The following is an 18,569-nucleotide window of genomic DNA, read 5'->3' on the forward strand; positions in this document are numbered from 1 at the left end:
GGAAGAATCTTCTAGAAGCATCTAATCTCCCTCTGTTTCCAAAGTAGAATTGTTCAAATAATTCAGGGTTATATTCTATTCTTCTAATTTGCAGGAATACCACAGCACGATTGCATATTTCATTCTGAGCAATCTCGTAATTTCCACCACAAAGTTATTTCTTGTATGAATAGGTTCAGTGGGTAACCCTACTCTGTGCAGAGCCACAGTAGTTTAAAAAGGAAGGCTCACTCATGGATGGCTGGAGCGAACTGTGAAGCTTCAAAGAAGAGGAGGTGCTTGAAGCTTCTGTGGGAAATGGTTGGAATTTGGGTAGGCAGATGGGAGGAGGAAACTCATTCCGGAATAGAAACAGAATAAGTGGATCTAGCTATCTGGAGGGACAGGGAAGAGGAGACTGGCCAGACTAGAGGGCCCAGGGAAACACTGGAGAGATAAAGGAGCCTTGCACAATCAGGTGGAGTTTAAGACAGTCCTAGAAAAACAAAGGAATGACTCCAGGAAAACAGAATTTAAGCTAACTCATCTTTTCAGCTGCAGTTTGCTCTGGTCCTACCCCCAGCAGAGAAAGGAAAGAAATGGCTGTCCCATTCACACAAGGCTCTGCTTCCCAAAGGGTCTTTTACCATCACAGAGATGATCTGTGGTCAGCAGCTGAGAAAAGGGTGATTGAAAAATCTGTGCTGCAGCTATAGAACCAGAAAGGGGTGGGGGAGGGGGAACCTTCATGGGGAGGTTTTCGCACCTTGATGGGGCGGGGGATGTCAGGCTTCTTCCAGCGAAGAACGATCTGTCCAGCAATTGTGACCCCGTAGAAGAGATAGTTGATGAAACCCACATAGTTGATGAGTGTGTATATGTCGCTGGTGACCAGCATCAGCAGGGTGGAGATGCACTGTGGGGAGTGGGAGAAGCATGTCAGTGACAGAAAGGGTATTTGGAGACTGGGGCTGCTTATAGGTCAGGACTGTGCCCTTGCTTCAGGCAGATGGAGTCTTTTCATAAAGGAGGTCTCAAAACAGAAAGTGTATAACCTCCCCTAGAAACCCAGGTCATTGCTACCATCTTCATTGCCAGGAAGTTCTTTTCGACTGCAAAGATGATAATCAAAATACTTAATTATTGGTGTGGCATGGGCACTAACCAGCCAGAATAAAATTTGGCCAAAAAATAACTGGATTTGCCACACGGATGGCACCTGGTTCCATGTCCACCCTAGTCTGACTTATATTTATTCCTTGGGTATATCCCTAATTAATTTCACGGAAGATGGTTGACTGCAGATTAAAGCTTTATCTTGCCTTTATCACCCTCTTCTCCTGTCTGAGTCATCTAATTTTTTTTCTTCCTTTTCTTTATTTTTGAAATATTATAAACAGCTATAGCACTTATAAGGTGCCAGGCTCTATTCTTCACATTCTACAAATAGTAACTTGTTTAATCCTCATAATATCCCCGTGAAGTTTTCTTGATAGAATCTACTTTCCAACTTCAAAATAATCTCAGAACAATATTCTTCACCTGCCCCTTAATATGTTACAGCCAATAGAAGGTTCAGTTTTCCTGTGAGATCTGAGGTGAAAATAATTGAGAAAATTTTAATGAATAAATAAGCCAGATTCTTACTGTACTTGTCTTGTAGTTATGGTGCTGCACCAGTGGCTCGAACTAAAAAAAGTCTGTGGCCCGCTGGGAATACTGAGTTTTCTCCAGCCAACTTTCACAACTAATCAATCATGATGACCTTCTTCCTGTGCCCAACATTCTGAAATTCCCCTGAATGTTATACAACAAATGCCCTTGACTCCCAGAAGCTCTACTATCCTAGTCTAACAGCTTCTCTGGTGAACCACAGTAATTCCCAATATTTTATTCAGGATCCAGAAGGAAAAAGAAAGAAAGAAGAAAAAAAAAGAACCTATAAGGCTCACGGGGATAAATCTTTGTTTCTTCTTTTTTGCTCTCTCTAAAGGATTCTCCTCTGGAGTCATTTTGCTCCCATTTCCCCCCCATCCCAAGTTTCCTTTTCTCCATTTTCAGTGTACCAGTCTTCCTTTCTTTATTTTTCTTATTGGTGTATTCTTAGCACTTAATTTGTTTCAGTGATATCTCCCAAGAGACTGGCAGAGCCTCCTGGGGCAAGAAGATCAATGGGGAGGGATGGGAGTGTGTGGTGATCAGCTGGGAGCAGAGGCACAACATGGCAACCACAGGTGCAGAAGAGAGCCAAATAATATGTTTCTTTGGGAGGTTATAAAAGCTTGAGGAAGTCACTTCATTCTTACCCCAAAAGATGGGAGAATGGAAATGACCTGGCCTGAGAGCCTTAAAGTCTTGCTGTGTCTCCTGATATTAGTAAAGCGTGTGCATACAATTGCCAGACTATCTAGGACCACTGAAACCTAGGAACAGAGGAAGGGCTGCAGGGCTGTGTATGGGAGTGGGAACTCCCAGCTTAGAGCAAGCACGAGGGGAAGGGTGTGTGTGGGACCGGCAGGAGGAGGGGCCCTTACTGTAAAGAGCAAGGCTGGAATGGGGGTGCAGCGCTTCACATGGATCATGGCCAGCACGCTGGGAAGGTGGCCCTCCCTGGCTCCAGCAAAGAACAGCCTGGCAGAGAGAAAAGCAGATCAGCCTGGGACGGCCCTCGGTCTACCAAAGGAAGCTCCCTCCCCAGACCAGGCTCTCTCATCCATGCCCCGGCTCTGCCCACGCAGGAGCATCGCCCCTCCAAACAGATAACCGCCTTCCCATGCACATCCTCCAGCCCACCAGTCACAGGACCCACAATCCCAAATGCAGATGCAGGCAAACCGGAAACAGCCCGTGGATAAGTGGATGGATCCTGGGTGTGTGGAGACCCTGAGTGTGGCCTGGTGGCTTGGGGTTACTGATGATTGTGCTGCCATTCTGTGGGTCTCTCTTCATGCTAGAGTGCTGTTGTGGAGTGCTTCTCTCCTTTGCCTAAGCCTTAATCCCATAAAAAATGTACCTTCTGTATCCTCAAAAAATACATGGGGATTGAACTGTACAAGGAAGGCCTTAAAAACGTTCTTATCCTAGTCAGAAAGTAGTCATCTCTGCGGTGGGAATGCGTGGTGGGCTAGAAGGGACACATGGGTACTTCAGGATATGTGGAGAAGTCCTAGAGCTTGTGGATGGTGGTTACAAGTCTGTCTACAATTGCTGAAACTCATCCATCTGAACATCTGTGGTCTGTGCATTTTATTGTATGTAAATTATACCTAAAAATTTATATCTTTAAGCTACTTATTCTATTCCCAAAAAGCCATCCTAAGGAAATGAACAGAGAGTTAGTGAGAGGTGTATATTCAAATATATTCTGATAATAAGAAAAAAAAGAAATACAAGTAGGAGATTGATAACATTATGGCATATCCATAGGATGGAATATTTTGCATTCATAACAGTGTTATAGAAACGAAACTGATTACACCCAAAGCCAGTTAGGCTGACCGGATAGAGCATAGGCCTGCAGACCAATGGGTCCCAGGTTCGATTCCGGTCAAGGGCATGTACCTTGGTTGCAGGCTCCTCCCGTCTGGGCCCTGGGAGGGGCTTGTGCAGGGGACAACCAATCGATGTGTTTCTCTCACATACAATAGATGTTTCTCTCTGTCTTTCCCTCTCTTTTACACTCTCTCCCTAAAAATTAGTGGAAAGCTGAAACAGGTTTGGCTCAGTGGATAGAGCATGGACCTGCGGACTGATAGGTCCCAGGTTCGATTCCGGTCAAGGGCATGTGCATTGGTTGCTGGCACATCCTCAGTGGGGGGTGTGCAGGAAGCAGCTGGTTGATGTTCCTCTCTTATTGATATTTCTAGCTCTCTATCCCTCTTCCTTCCTCTCTGTAAAAATCAATAAAATATATTTAAAATAAATAAAAATAATAAATAAAGAAAGAAAGAAAAGTTCAGTGGAAAAATATCCTCAGATGAGGATTAAACCAAAACAAACAAACAAAGCTGGTTATATGAAACATGCTCACAATATAATGGTAAATGAAAAAAGCAGATGATTCCATACTTTATGATTCCAATTAATTAAAAAATTATTTATGGGGCATGTACAAAGATATATGGTTATGCCAACTAATTATTTCTAGGTAATGGGATTATGCATAATTTAAATTTTCTTCCTTAGATGTTATAGAAGCAATTTTAAAATTCTAAAATGGACAAAAAAATTTGCAATTGTAATAAACATTATATTTTAATTTTTAAAAATTAAACTTTTTATTTTAAGATATCAATAGTTATAGATTCTCATACAATTGTAAGAAATAATATAGAGCAATTTTACATATCCTTTACCCAGTTTCTCCCATTGATAATATATTTCAAAACTATAGTATACTACAATATTAAGATCAAGATGTATTAGAGTTATTTATAAAAAGAGGAATTTTAACATAAAAAGCAGGCCTTTTTCCCCTTTCTTCTCCAGAGATAAGAAAATACTATAAATTATTTGTATTTACAAATTAGTGTGAATTATACCACTTTATTTTAAAATTGATTTCAGAGAGGAAGGGAGAGGGAGAGAGAGGTAGAAACATCAGTGATGAGAGATAATAATTGTTTGGCTGCCTCCTGAATACCCCACACTGGGTATCAAGCCAACAACTTGGGCATGTGCCCTTGACCAGAATCAAACCTGGGACTCTTCAGTCCGCAGACCAATACTCTGTCCATTAAGCCAAACTGGCTAGGGCCACTTTTCCTTTTTTCCTAGGGTTTTGTAGGGAAAGGAGTGCCTAAGGGGGTAAGAGGAAGGGGCGAGTGTGTTGGAGACAGAAATGCATAGAAGCAGCACACGGGGTGTTCTGAAGAGAACTATCATTTACCTTGAAATTTGTGTATAGGGGAGAGTGAAGCTAAAAGCAGAAGTGGGGGAGTCGATTATGGTCCTAAGTACCCAAATGCATCACCATCAGGTGCCATCATCAAATGCCTAGGCCAGTGGCACTAGTTTCATGCAACCATGTGGCATTGGCCCTCTACGATGCAGCCTCATGCACCCAACCAAGCCCTAGGTGCTCTGCGGGCCTCATCATGCACATAGCCAGGGTCCCACATTCAGATCCCTCCTCCATAGGCAGCCAGGACCAAGTGGGGTTGTCCAGATCCAGTAGCATTTGTAAGTGGGGTCACGTTCACAAGAAGCAATTCTTGCCCAGCTAGCTGACAACTGAGGAGACAACGACAGTAAGCATGACACACACCCACACACACTCCTACTCCTCAGGAAGGATCATCTTCTCCATACCCCAAATCACAAAAGAGTAAGAGAAAGAGAGGAGGGTAAAAGGAGGAAGAAAGGAAGGAAGGAACTGGAAGATGAGCAGAGGAGGCCTGGTGGGTAAGCCGTGCCTCCGAATTGGAGGCTGATCACACCAGGCCACATCTCCTGCATGCACACACAGCTGTACCACATGCACGCAGACCACTGCTGGGCCTGCCTGAGGGACAAACCCCACTCTAAAGTGGCTGTAGCCAGTCCCTCTCCTCCAACAGATCCCAGAGAGCCTCATGGGTCATTGCTCTTCCACCGCTCGCCCTTGGCTGGGGCCTCCAGGTGGCCACCGCTCCTGTGTAACACGCACAGGATGTGTCATAGGGTCCTGGGGAACCCGGCATACCCACATTCCCTTTTCCTGCCTGGATCCTGAAAACATGGCACTCCTTTGACATTTCATGGGAACTCCTCTCTGTTGTGATGGGTGGCTTTAGAAGTAGCTGAACTCGGGGACTTACTCCTTTGGCTGTGTCTTTCGAGTAGGACTGCGCCCCGGATGCAGAGGGGCTTTCTAAGAACACTGGGAAGACCCCTTGAACTACACTAATGGAATCTATCCAGCATCTGCTGTTCTCAGCAGATATATAGAGGTGGGAGATGGGGACTCCTGGGCCCACTTGAGTTTCTGGCTTCCCTGAGAGGGATGAGGGATGTAGCTTTGGACAAATGCTTTCTTTTCACTCTTCCCCAGCCCTCTCACTTCATATGAGTGAGTCCACTTGAGTCTCAGGGGTGGCCACTCGAAGACCTCCCACAGCTGCCTGTCTGTGGAGCAGAGAGGAGCCTGTGCCCACAGGGCATTCAAAGACGATCCCATCCCACAAAGATGGTCCCAGAACTTTCCTGGGGGGCCAGGCCAGAGGACCCAGGCACAGGCCCCTCCTGATCCCTTTCAGAGTGGGGCTCCTTCCAGCCAGTACAGCCTGTTTCCAGAAGGGGCTCTGGAGACAGTTCTGCTACCAATTTCAGTCCCTGACCTGGGACTGCGTGAGGCATCTTGGGCCTCCTTAGCCTCCTGCTCCTACTGAAGTGAGATGGGGTGGGGCTTTTCACCACTACATGTGAAGGCACATACATCCTAGGTAACCACATGAGCAACATACACCTATCTGCGTCTACACTGATACACACATGCCCTCACATGAGCAATCACCCCCTGCAAGGTCACTGCCCAGGTGTCCACACAGACCCTGCTGACGGAGACAAGCCCCCTACATATACACAGAGCGATATGCACAGCAGTGTGGCTTCTGGCTCTGAATGGTCCTGGACAGCACTCACCGGGAGGAGGTGAAGAGAGACCCATTGACTCCTCCAAATGTGGACAGGGCAACAGAAATGGGCATGATCCAGGCCATGACCCCTAGGAGCTTCTCTCCAAAAGTCTATGAGAGAAAACAAGGGATGGGCAGAAAAGGAGAGGTTATATCTCTGCACCGGTGCCTCACTGCTAGGAATGCTCCCTCCCAGGTCCACCCTTACTGAGCCTCTAACTAAGCCCCTGAGAGGAGGGAAGGTGTTCGTGCCCGGTCCCCCATCCTATACCACCACTTCCCACAGAGACCACTACACAGCAGGGAATCAATAACTTTTGGACTAGCTAACTGAAGGAAGCAGTGTTTGGCAATAATACCAATATTAATAATGCTAATAATGAACTAATACTTGTTATCCTTGATTTATGAAGAAATTGAGGCACAAAGCAATTCAGTAGATTGCCTAAGATTATACACCCAGGACTGGACACCAGCCATGTGAATTCAGGCCTCACTACAGTGTACATTGGTGAGTCAGGCTGGTGAGGGCTCTAATCTCAGCCTAAGATTTAGGAACTATAAGACCTTGAGCAAGGTTCTTAATTTTTGAGCCTCAGTTTTCCCATCTGTAATTCATAGGGTAAGAATTTCTAAATTCATAGAAACAAATTAAATTGGGGGGAATGGTAAGAAGAGGCTATTATGTAGACTGAGAAAGAAAAGATGGTGAAACTATAGATTAGTCTTCATGTATGGAAGGAATATAAACTATCAGGGGACCAGTGTTTCTATATTTTATGAGCTAAGTACACACTTGATTTACAGCATATTATGGGGAGAGGCTGTTTAAAATAGCTATCCTGCCAAAACCGGTTTGGCTCAGTGGATAGAGCGTCAGCCTGCGGACAGAAAGGTCCGAGGTTTGATTCCGGTCAAGGGCATGTAACTTGGTTGTGGGCACATACCCAGTAGGGGTTGTGCAAGAGGCAGCTAATCGATGATTCTCTCTCATTGATGTTTCTAACTCTCTATCCCTCTCTCTTCCTCTCTATAAAAAATCAATAAAATATATATTTTAAAAAATAGCTGTCCTTTGGGAAGGCTAGTCTTGGAACACCCTGCGGTGGGACCCTGGAGGGCCTCCTTTAGTCTTCAATGAGACAAATGATGACATTGCTTGGCAGGGAGAGATCATAGCCCAGGTGAAGCCAGGTGAGGGAGCAACATGTCTCCTAGTAGTTCTTTCCTGGATATCAAGGACCCAAGACTTTGGACCTGCATGATCTCTTTCCCCAAGAGCACAATCCATCCTACTTCCTAATCGCTTACTGGCACACACTTTTCCCTGATGAGTGAAGGAGTCAGATTGCATGCTTTCCTTTGGTGAAAATGGAGGCAGAGAAAAATGACATGTCTTATGCAAGACTGCATCTCTCTGGGGAGAAGCCTGCCTCCTTTATACAATCATCATATTTAGAGTTTAAAGTGCCCTAGATCAGGAGTCAGCAAACTTTTTCTGTAAAGGGTCAGATAGTAAATAATTCGGCTTTGTAGGCCATACAGTCTCTGTGGTAACTACTCAGCATGCCATTGTGGCTCTCCTAGGTACAGCATGGCCATCAGCTCGCTACTGGGCACTTGAAGGTGTGGTTTCTGCCCTAAGGACTTGGGATGACTTCCAATTCCACAAATCCATGGATTGGGGGGGTGGGGGGAAGTAGGGGTAGCTCAGCAAGCAAATCTATGTCAACCTTCCTGGTTTGAGGGACCGTGAGTTTGATTTCTTACCACAGCGACTGCATTCGATGCCAGCAGCTCCTGGGGGGACATTGCAGTGACATAAGCGACATTGGCAAAGACATACACAAATGTGACCAGTGGGATGGAGATGAAGATGGCTCTGGGAAGGTTCCTGTAGAGGGAGAGGAGGTGAGAGGGGAAAGGCCTGGCACCTGGGACCATCTGCCTCATCTTGAAGTCCAGGGAGTGCCTTCTGTTTTGCTACATGAAGCTGACCTTGCAGCCTTCTGTGAGGTTTCCTCCTCTTGAAGGGGTGTGGAGAGGAATTTATCTAAATATGGGCATGATAATTTAAAGGAAATGAAATAGCTTAGGCTGGAAATACATTCCGTGCCTATTGATTTTTTTTATTGACCAGAATCTCCACAATGCACCCCTTCCCCTGCCTTAAGACACAAAGACCCACCTGTCCTAAAACAGGTAAGATGCCTGGAAAGCACTCAGGGCACATTTCATTCTTTAAGGCAGTAGTGTTATCTCAGCACCATTTCAGCCTTTAGCCTATTCTGGTAGAGTCACCAGGTCATTTTTTTTCTCCTGGAAGATTGAGTGGCAGGTGGTCTAAGTTCCTGGGAAATGAACTGTTTCTTCAGGATACACCAGGTCATAGTCAGAACTGGGGCTGGGAGGAGAATTGAGGAGTGGACACTTATTTCCCTTTTCCCAGTAGCAGGTGCCTCAGCCTTTCCAGGAGAAAGGAAGAGCTGGGCTGTTTCAACTCACTTGTAGGGATCAACAAGTTCCTCAGTCACGTAATTAAGAAAGTTCCAGCCTCCGTAGGCAAAGGAGCCCTGAAGGAAAGCCAGTGCAATGAGGCCAATGCTCGGTTCCTGGAAATTCTCAAATGCATTCTTTGGCTCCAGCCAGAAGTATTCTCCTGTGGACACAAGGGACAGGAGGCTGCTAAGCGAGACCAGTCAGAGGCCTGGCAGCCACTGGCTTCCCTGGTCTGGTCTCCACCACTCCCTGCAGTGATGATCCAGTGAGCCTCATGAATTGGAGAAGTGGGACCAATAGGAGGAGGGAAGTATGGCTTGAGGACCTCCCAAACCTGTTAGCCATTCATTCAATGGGGGCTCAGATTCAAAGCACAGTTCTGAATGTCCTTTTTTGACAAGGCAAAGGTACTTGGAAGGAAAGGCCAAGGGAAGGTCACCGGGAGGGCAAAGTAACTTGGGAGACTAGCAGGGTAAATGGGAGCTGGCCTGCTGGGATTTGGAGAGGCAGGAGTAGAGCCCGTGGCAGTCTCCTGAGCCCTTTCCCTCATACTGAAATTTGTACATTTTCATGAAGAAAGCATTAAGAACAACAAGCTTCCATAGTGCTCTATTAGCTCAAACCTGTTCTGCTTTTTTTGTCAATCTCCATCTGCTTCTAAGGTGTGTGTCTGGTCTCCATTTGCATGGCATAGATTTGCTAAGGACAGGGACCTCAGCCAAGAGTTTATACATTTCCTTCCCATCCTTTAGCACAGTGTCCTGCACAGAGGTCCCTCCAGAAAGGATGCTGACTGAGGTTGTAGTGAGACACAGAGTAACTGCTTATACTTTATTCATTTGTAATCTGGCATTGGGACAATAAATAAGGAGATTAGAGTGATCAGGAGAAAGCATTGGGGGCCAGATTAGGAGGGACTCTATTTTGAAAATATAGCACAGTGATTTCCTTAAGTCTAAATTCCTGAAAACAATATAACCTGCTAAAGAACTTAATCCAACTGATTAAAGTAATCATGGATATTTTATATAGCAGAACCTTAATTATATTTCCTGGAGTGAAAATCCAGGCACCCACACTGCCTTCGGGGCTTGTGGGCAGATGGGAGGTCTCCTGCTTGTCATCTGACTTTCTCCAGGAGGCAGTGACACTGGGTAGAGCCTTGTGGTGCTACGGATCCCATGGAAACCAAATACAAACCGAGGCTTGAAAAGGATCAAATCCATTGGGGAATGTTGGCAAGGGCCCCAGGAATGTAGGGCTCTCTTGTAGAGATTATGAGTAGTTTAAAAACATATAAAATCTCCTCCTCTGTCCCCCATTTTAAGTTATGGACAAGATACAACATAAGATGAGGTAGATTCCCTGGGGTTGGCGCGAGAGGGCAATAGGAGTCCAGAGATCTGAAGTCAGCATGGGAAGACTGAATCTGCTAACAAGCAAGACACGTTCTACTTCCTATAGAAAATGGTTTCTCTTCCCCTTTGCCAAGCAAGTAGGAAGGGAAGCCATTTAAGGCCAGAATTGGGAAATCTCAGGGCGTGAACTCACCCAAAGACAGTATGAGGGTGTGTGTACATTCAAGGGTGGGAAGTTGGGCAGGGCCCTGTGGCTTCAATGACACTCACCTTTGCAGATCTGCACAACTCCCATAATGATGATCAGGGCCAGGGCCAGGAGCTTCCCAGCTGTGAAGATATCTTGAACCCTGGTGGCCCACCGCACACTGGAGCAGTTGACCCATGTGAGGAGCACTGAAAGGAAAGACCCCAAACACACCATCAGGAGCCATAACAAAGCTGCAGGACCCTCTCTGCACAGAAGCAGAAACGCTCTTTGCTCCTAACGATGGAATTGCAGTAGACGAGCCAAATCTGCGAGCTCAGCCCCAGTGTCCAGAAACTTTGGCTGGGTTAGTGGGTTAAGAAAGGGGATTACATGCCCCAAATTAGAGCTTGGTCAGAATATGCCCTGCCCAGGGTTGGGAGCCAGAAGTAGGCATGGGAGAGTGGACACTGGCTTTGGAGGGGAAGTCAGCAGCTGATCAGGGCACCGTTGTAGGTTTTGTTTTCAAGCCATTGTATATTCAAGGAGCATTCTGAGCAGCTGGTGGGATCCTCGATGTCATCTTTCTGAGCCTGGTTTTGGGGCAACAGAGGTGTAGGGGAATTGTTTGTTATTTTGGTTTATCAAGGCATTACACATATAGAATACATTTCACTTTTAAGTGCACAATTTGATGAGAGTTGACAAATGTATTCAGTTATTTAATTATTACCGCATTTTCTATTTCTAATACTCCAATGAGTTCTCTTGTATGCTATGTTTCTTTGATGTCAGTCACTTCCCCTACTGGCAATCACTAATTTGATTTCTGACCCTCTAGTTTTTGCTTTGTCCAGAATGTCGCATAAATGGGGTCATACAATGTGTAGCCTCGTGTCTGGCTCCTTTCACTTACATGCTTTTGGGATCCATTCATGTCGCTATATATATTAGTTTGTTCCTTTTTATTGTCAAGTAGTATTCTGTTGAATAAATGTATCAGTTTGATTTTCCCCTTGGCAGCTGTTGGACATTATTAATAAAGCTATGAACACTTGCACAGAAATCTTTAAGTAGATTGTAGAGGTCTTTGAATGGGGTTTTCATTTCTCTCAAGTAAATACACAGGAATGGGATTCTGAGTTAAATGGTAAATGTTATCAAACTTTGTAAGAAACTCCCAAACTGTTTTTTCTAAAGTGGCTGCATTATTTTGCATTTCCAACAGCAACGTGTGCAAGATCCTATTGCTCTATATCTTTGCCAGCATTTGCTACTGTCAGCTTAAAAGTCTGGCTATTCTAATAGGTGTTAAGTGGCATTTTGTTACAGTTTTTTGTTTATTGTCTAAAGTTTTATATATGTCTCCCTTTTTCCCCATTGATGCTCCTTCCCAGCCATTCCCACCACCGAGGCCAACCCCCCATTGCCCTAGTGTCTGTGTTCATTGGTTAAGCTAATATGCATGCATATAAGTTCTTTGGTTGATCTCTAAACCCTGCAATCTCCCCTGCCATTTGTCTCTGGATCTATTTTTGTTCATCATTATATTCCACATATGAGTGAAATCATGTGATTTTTATCTTTCTCTCACTGGCTTATTTCGCTTAGCATAATGCTCTCCAGTTCCATCCATGCTATTGCAGATGGTAAAATTTCCTTATTTTTTATTTTATTAAATTTTTTTTTATTGATTTCAGAGAGGAAGGGAGAAGGAGAGAGAGAAACATCAATGAGAGAGAATCATTGATTGGCTGCCTTCTGCTTGACCCCTACTAGGGATTGAGCCTGCAACCCAGGCAGGTGCCCTTGACCTGAATCGAACCCGAGACCCTTCAGTCCCCAGGCTGATGCTCTATCCATTGAGCAAAACTGGCTAGGCTCCTTTTTTATAGCGGTGTAGTATTCCATTGTATAGACGTACCACCGGTTTTTAATCCACTCAACTACTGATGGGCACTTAGTTGTTATAGTTTTGACTTGCCTTTCCCTAGTGACTAATGATGTTGAAAATGTTTTCCTGTGTTTCCTCCCAATATCCCTTTATCTTCTTGGGGTGCATGGGGGACTTTTAATCTGCCTCTTTTCCTAAGAGTCAGAGATTCCAAGAATGTGTAACCTCTAGGGCTACAGGAGAGCTCAGGCTGAGTGCTATGATGGAGGGGCCCTCTGTTTTACCATCACAGCCCCTAAGTAAGCCACGGGAGCCCTGTGATACAGGAACAGGAGTCTCAGTCAATCCCCTGGAGGTTATGAAGTACCTGAGAATAAAGGGGGAAAAGTAAAATTCTCTTTTTCTCCCTCTGAAACAGTGATCAGCATGCCCCTTAGTTCTCCAAGGGTACAAATCATATGTGTAAAAGCACAAGGTTCTTTCTCTTTCCTCAAGCCACTATCCAGGCCTGATTTCACATATATAGCTGATCAAGTTCTACCAATATCTTATCCTGAAAGTGTGCATTTACTTTCCAAATATTTTCCCACCTTGATTCTGAGAACATTTTGGCAGAGTAAGGACATGACATTATTCTTCTGTAACCTTCTTCCTTGTGCCATCACTATCAGGCAAACTCCTCATCTTTCAAGATCCAGCTCAAATGTCACCTGTTCTGTGAGTCATTATTATTTTACTTATTCCTATTTTATTTAGTGCCTGCTAGGTAAGATTTATCAGCTGCATTTTATAGACAAGAACTAAAGTTTGTCCCTCTGCTGTTCTCCCAGACCATTCTGTTTATATCTAATTTTGGCACTTTTTTTTTTTAAAGTATTTTATTGATTTTTTACAGAAAGGAAGGGAGAGGGATAAAAAGTTAGAAACATCAATGAGAGAGAAACATCGATCAGCTGTTTCCTGCACACTCCCTGTTGGGGATGTGCCTGCAACCAAGGTACATGTCTTTGACTGGAATAAAACCTGGGACCCTTCAATCTGTAGTCCAACGCTCTATCCACTGAGCCACACTGGTTAGGGCAGCACTTACTTTTTATATTATAATGATGTTTCAGTTTCTCTGTCTCCTTGTAGACTAGGAGGGTAGGGACTGGGACTTTTTCATGTTTTTAATCCCAGGGCATATTACTAATGCCTGAAGCTGGTAGGTGCTTAGTAAATATTTGATACTTGAATAAAGAAAATGTCTCAATTCATTAGTCTTCCAATTTCATCACAGTCCACAGATTTCACAATGCACACTAATCCCCCTGCTCTCCATGAAAAGGAGACACAATCCTCAGTTGGTTTCACAGAGCCAAAGAGCAAGAGGAAACTTGACTTCAAGAGCAGAAGCTCTGAACTCCTCATGGAGCTGTTATCCAAGACAGTGTCATATAAGGAGAACCAGCACATGCTGCTGGAAGAGGGATTTTAAGCGCCTGAACAGCAAGAGCATGTTGTAAATACTCGAATGTTCCAGATGGACTGGGATGTCCTGATAAATACACATTTGGTTTATCTTACTCAATTCAATAAGGTTTTCAGGATCACATGTCTCATGACAATCCAACCCAAATCCCGCTAAGCAATGGGTTTCTTCCTAGGGCTCTGAGTCATGCTCAGGATGAGGTTGGGCCCCTGGGTCCCAGGAGTTTAGCAGATATAAGTAATAATGACTAAAAAATAAAGGAGATTGATTTATGAAAAAAAGGAAGTTTAGAACCTAAAACTCCTGCATGGGCTTGGAGACAGGTCAGGGCTGCAGAACAAAGGGCAGAGAAGAAACTTATCCTCCACCAATGGAGGGCAAGGATGTGCCAAGAAAGTTCATGGAAGGAAATAAGGACAAAGCATGACAACTGAGCAGAAGGGGAATGTGGCCTTTTTCCCATGTGCAGGGATAGGAAACACAAAATCATGTCCTTGATAAGGCAACCAGGAAGACTCCTTCAAAAGCTCAGCTCCACAGTACCCTGGGAGGATCAGAGATGTTTGAAAGAAGGGACATTTGTCAACCAAACTTGAGGTATGTGTCTTCTGTCCTGCTTATCGCCACAACTTCACAAGAACCCAGTCCTTGGCTAACATTTAACTTTTCCCTGGGATCTTTCAGAAATAAAAAGAGAATTCCTGCCGAGACTGGTTTGGCTCAATGGATAGAGCGTCGGCTTGGGGACTGAAAGGTCCCAGATTCGATTCCGGTCAAGGGCATGTACCTTGGTTGCGGGCATATCCCCAGTAGGGGGTGTGCAAGAGGCAGCTGGTTGATATTTCTCTCTCATTGATGTTTCTAGCTCTCTGTCTCTCTCTCTTCCACTCTGTACAAAATCAATAAAATATATTAAAAATAAATAAATAAAAAATAAAGTTGGCTAAGTAGATATTAAAAAAAAAAAAAAGAAAAAAAAAAGAGAGAATTCCTGAGAATGAGGTGGGGACACAGGCTGCCTGTGACACTAATCTCCTTGGAACAATGGCTGCAGGCCTTGAGTGACCTTTCACCCAAAGTTAGGCCACCACAGCATGTGACCAAAGGAAAGAGGGTACTCTCAGTCTCCTGGTACCACAGGACAGCTTCCCTCTCGGCAGCTGAAACCTGAGCCTCCATCCAGAGAGGAAAGGTCAGTGAGTGAAGGCAACATTTGCCAGGTGCTTGCCAATCTCTGCCCTGCTCAGGCTTCCTGTCTCTGCCCGTCTGCTATCCAGCATCCCTTTCTGTTGCTGACGGCTATGTTTTCTCTATTCTCAGCCAGATCCTGAATTCTGTATATACAGTGACCTTAGGGAAGCCATATGGAGATGGGGATCAGTGGCCACTGCAGCTTACAATGTGAGGGTTTTCACCCATCCATCCACCTATCCACCTATCCATCCATCATCCTTCCATCCTTCCATCTATCCAGCTAGTTAGCCAGCCATGCATGCATCCATCCATGCCGTTGTCATCTATAAAGGGTCTACACATGCTAGGCACATTAATAAGTGGGGGAGTTATAAATATTATATGACTCAAGTCCCTGACCTTAGGAAGATGACATCATAAGAGGGGAGATGGGTGAACTAAAAGAGGATCCAAGACAATGTGGTAATGGAAGAGCTCTTCGTGAAAGCCAGGGGTGTCCTTGAGGAGTCCCTAACTCAGCCAGGGGAATCAGAGATGCTTCCTCTGCGAGGGAGAGACCCGAGCAGCAGGGAGAATTTTATAATTTTGGCCCAGCTGGACAAGATAATAACAAGGCATAAAACTCTGGTTCTTATTCATTGTAATCTGACTGCGGGGGCAGTTGCTGCTTCTCTAAGGTCCCCATGGAGACCCAGGCTTATTTGTATTTCTTGGGCTTTTTCTTCTTGGTTTCCTGGCTTTAAAAAAATAAAGGTGAAAAGACTACCAAGAAGATGCTTAATCCAGGGGTTGGTTTTAATCAGCCCAGTTTGAAAAGACTAATCACAAGGTGACAGGAGGGATTAAAAAAAAAAAAAAATGAGTCAGGCAAGAGTAGCCCCAGTAATCCTATGCCCTGCCCAGTGCCCAGGGCCTCTCTCTCCACTGCCAAGTAGGAGAGGTGGGCTCTGCGTTTCCTGCCTGTTTCCTGCAGAGAAGGCATCTCTGGCCCCATCTCAGCTCTGAGCCTCAGCCTCTGATCCCTGGGGAGTCCCAGAAGCCTCTAATTTACTTCTTCCCTCTGACAATAACATCAGAACTCACGGGGGCAGGCAGAAGAATGGCATCCCAGAAATGTCAGCATCTTAATCCTGTGAATATGTTACCTTACACAATGTAAGAAATTCCGCAAATGTGACTAAATTAAGGATCTTCAGACGGGGAGATTATTTTGGATTATCTGCTGGGTCCAATGTAATTATCCCCCCCTCCGGCAATGTATTTATGAGTCATTTAAGAAGGTGGCAGGAGGGTCAGGGTCAGAAAAGGAGATATGATGACCAAAACAGAGATCAAGAAGGAGAAAGAAAGCTTTGAAGATGCCATCCTGCTGGCTTAGGAGATGGAAGAAGCGGCCATGAGCCAAAGAATGTAGGGGGCCTCTAAAAGCTGGAAAAGGCAAGGAAACAATTCTCTGCGGAGCCTCCAGAAGGAATACAACTTTGCTGACCTTGAATTTAGGACTTCTGGGCTCCAGAACTATAAGAATAAATCTGTGTAGTTTGAAGCCACTAAGTTTGTGGTCAGTTGTTCTAGCAACAGGAAACTAGTACAGAGCCAAACCCCCTACAGATAGACCAGGAAGCAGGATGACTACATACCCTTAAAGAGAAAAGCTCTTAAAGAGCAACCAGGCAGCATATACCAGGACCCCAAAGGAGTCCCTCTCTTGCCTTGGAAGACACCAAGGGGAGGGAAGTGGTATTCATCTCTACAAGTGGGCAGTGAACGTGAGATCAGCAATGTGCTGATCTAGTTGGCAAACTTTCATACCACATGAGCATCCCAACTCTTCCACACCCTGCTCTTTTTTTTTTTTTAATATATTTTATTGACTTTTTACAGAGAGGAAGAGAGAGCATAGAGAAACATTGATGAGAGAGAAACAACAATCAGCTGCCTCCTGCACCCCCCCCACTGGGGATGTGCCCGCAACCAAGGTACACACCCTTGACCGGAATTGAACCTGGGACCCTTGAGTCCGTAGGCTGATGCTCTATCCACTGAGCCAAACCGGTTTTGGCTGACTGACATACCTTTGACATTTAGTCGTGGTCCTCAGTCCTGATTGATCTTCTTTATGAGTGAGGCAAAGTTTTGTTGGAAGCCATGAAAAATTAGTGTACCACTTCACGCTGTTAGTCACTTAGCCACCCATTTCCAAGGTCTTTTTATTTCTGTGCTTTATCCCCAAATCCCATTCTGGTGGTGTACTGCTTTGTGTTTGGGGACTTAGATTACATTCCCTTCATGGTAGTCTGACCTTGAATAGGCTGTATAATTCTACAGTTGGAAAGAACATTCTGGTCTTGAAGCCTATTGGCCGTAGGAGTAAAACATTTGTTTCTTTCAGCAATTTTGAATTAATTAGTCAAGTCAGAAACTTAGCAGATATCTTAGATTTCTTCTTCACCATTCCCACATTTTAGCTAACACATCCTCTTAAATATTTCTCAAAATGTGTTCTACTTCTCCATATTGGTATGTCTTATTTCAGTACTAGAGGCCTGGTGCATGCCCTTTGTGCACTGGGAGGGAGGTCCCTCAGCCTGGCTGCACCCTCTCGCAGCCCGGGACTCCTAGGGGTCCTTAGCTCTGCTGCAGAGGAGAGAGAGGCTTCTGCCTCTGCTGTGCTCCCAGCCATGAGCCCGGCTTCTGGCTGAACAGCACTCCCCCTGCCACACCCTGCTCTTGTCCGTGGTAGCCATGGTTGTTGCTGACAGTGCCACTTGAGGCTCTGAGTCTGTTACCTGAAGATACTGGCCAGGTTGCTTTCTGGGCAGCAGGACATAAGATGTGGCAAACAAGGAAGATTAAGATGACAACTCCTCAGAAACCAAGGGAGTCATGTCCATTGCCCTCAGGGCTTTAGAAAATAACTGTTCACAGGCAGACTTGTTTCTCTGCCTCGTGTCCTCTCCCCTGGGCCCTTGTCAATGTCCTTGTCACACGTTCCCTGGAACTCAGGGAACTCCATTTGGATTTCTTGGTCTTGCTGGCTTGCCCCTTTCTTAGGACTGGGCTGGAGGGAACTTAGAAAGCTTTGTTTTCCTTTAGAATTTCTAAAACCAGGCCTCTCCTTGTCTTTTTTTATAAAAGAGAAAACAGGCAGTAGGAAGGGTGAAGACAGATGGTGAAGAAGAAAGAAGAGTGAGCATGAAAAACAATAGAAGAAAGGAAGGAAGGAGGGGGAAAGAGAGTAAGGAGAGGGACATATGAGGGGGAGGAGGGAGGGAGGGAGGGAGGGAAGGAGAGAGAGAGAGAGAGAGAGAGAGAGAGAGAGAGAGAGAGAGAGAGAGAGAGAGAGAGAGAGATCTTAAGGTGCAGAATAGAG

The 18,569-nt window shown here is 45.0% G+C and overlaps 1 protein-coding gene across 3 annotated transcripts in view; it reads right to left on the reverse strand.

The window, feature by feature from the left end:
- The window catches only part of SLC7A8 (solute carrier family 7 member 8), a 49,582-nt gene that overhangs the window by 3,676 nt on the left and 27,337 nt on the right, over positions 1-18,569 (reverse strand). For 2 of the 3 annotated variants that reach the window (XM_036448811.2, XM_045584591.1), the window contains 6 exons: positions 10,721-10,846; positions 9,099-9,252; positions 8,364-8,487; positions 6,601-6,704; positions 2,514-2,610; positions 746-895 (listed from right to left, as the gene is read on the reverse strand). In XM_036448811.2, the coding sequence (XP_036304704.1) occupies positions 746-895; positions 2,514-2,610; positions 6,601-6,704; positions 8,364-8,487; positions 9,099-9,252; positions 10,721-10,846 (755 nt within the window). Of the gene's footprint in view, positions 1-745; positions 896-2,513; positions 2,611-6,600; positions 6,705-8,363; positions 8,488-9,098; positions 9,253-10,720; positions 10,847-18,569 lie in introns of those variants that run through there. The other variant, XM_036448820.2, reaches the window with a different exon arrangement.

This window comes from Pipistrellus kuhlii, unplaced genomic scaffold (genome assembly GCF_014108245.1).
Source record: "Pipistrellus kuhlii isolate mPipKuh1 unplaced genomic scaffold, mPipKuh1.p scaffold_m20_p_1, whole genome shotgun sequence".
Taxonomy (NCBI): domain Eukaryota; kingdom Metazoa; phylum Chordata; class Mammalia; order Chiroptera; family Vespertilionidae; genus Pipistrellus; species Pipistrellus kuhlii.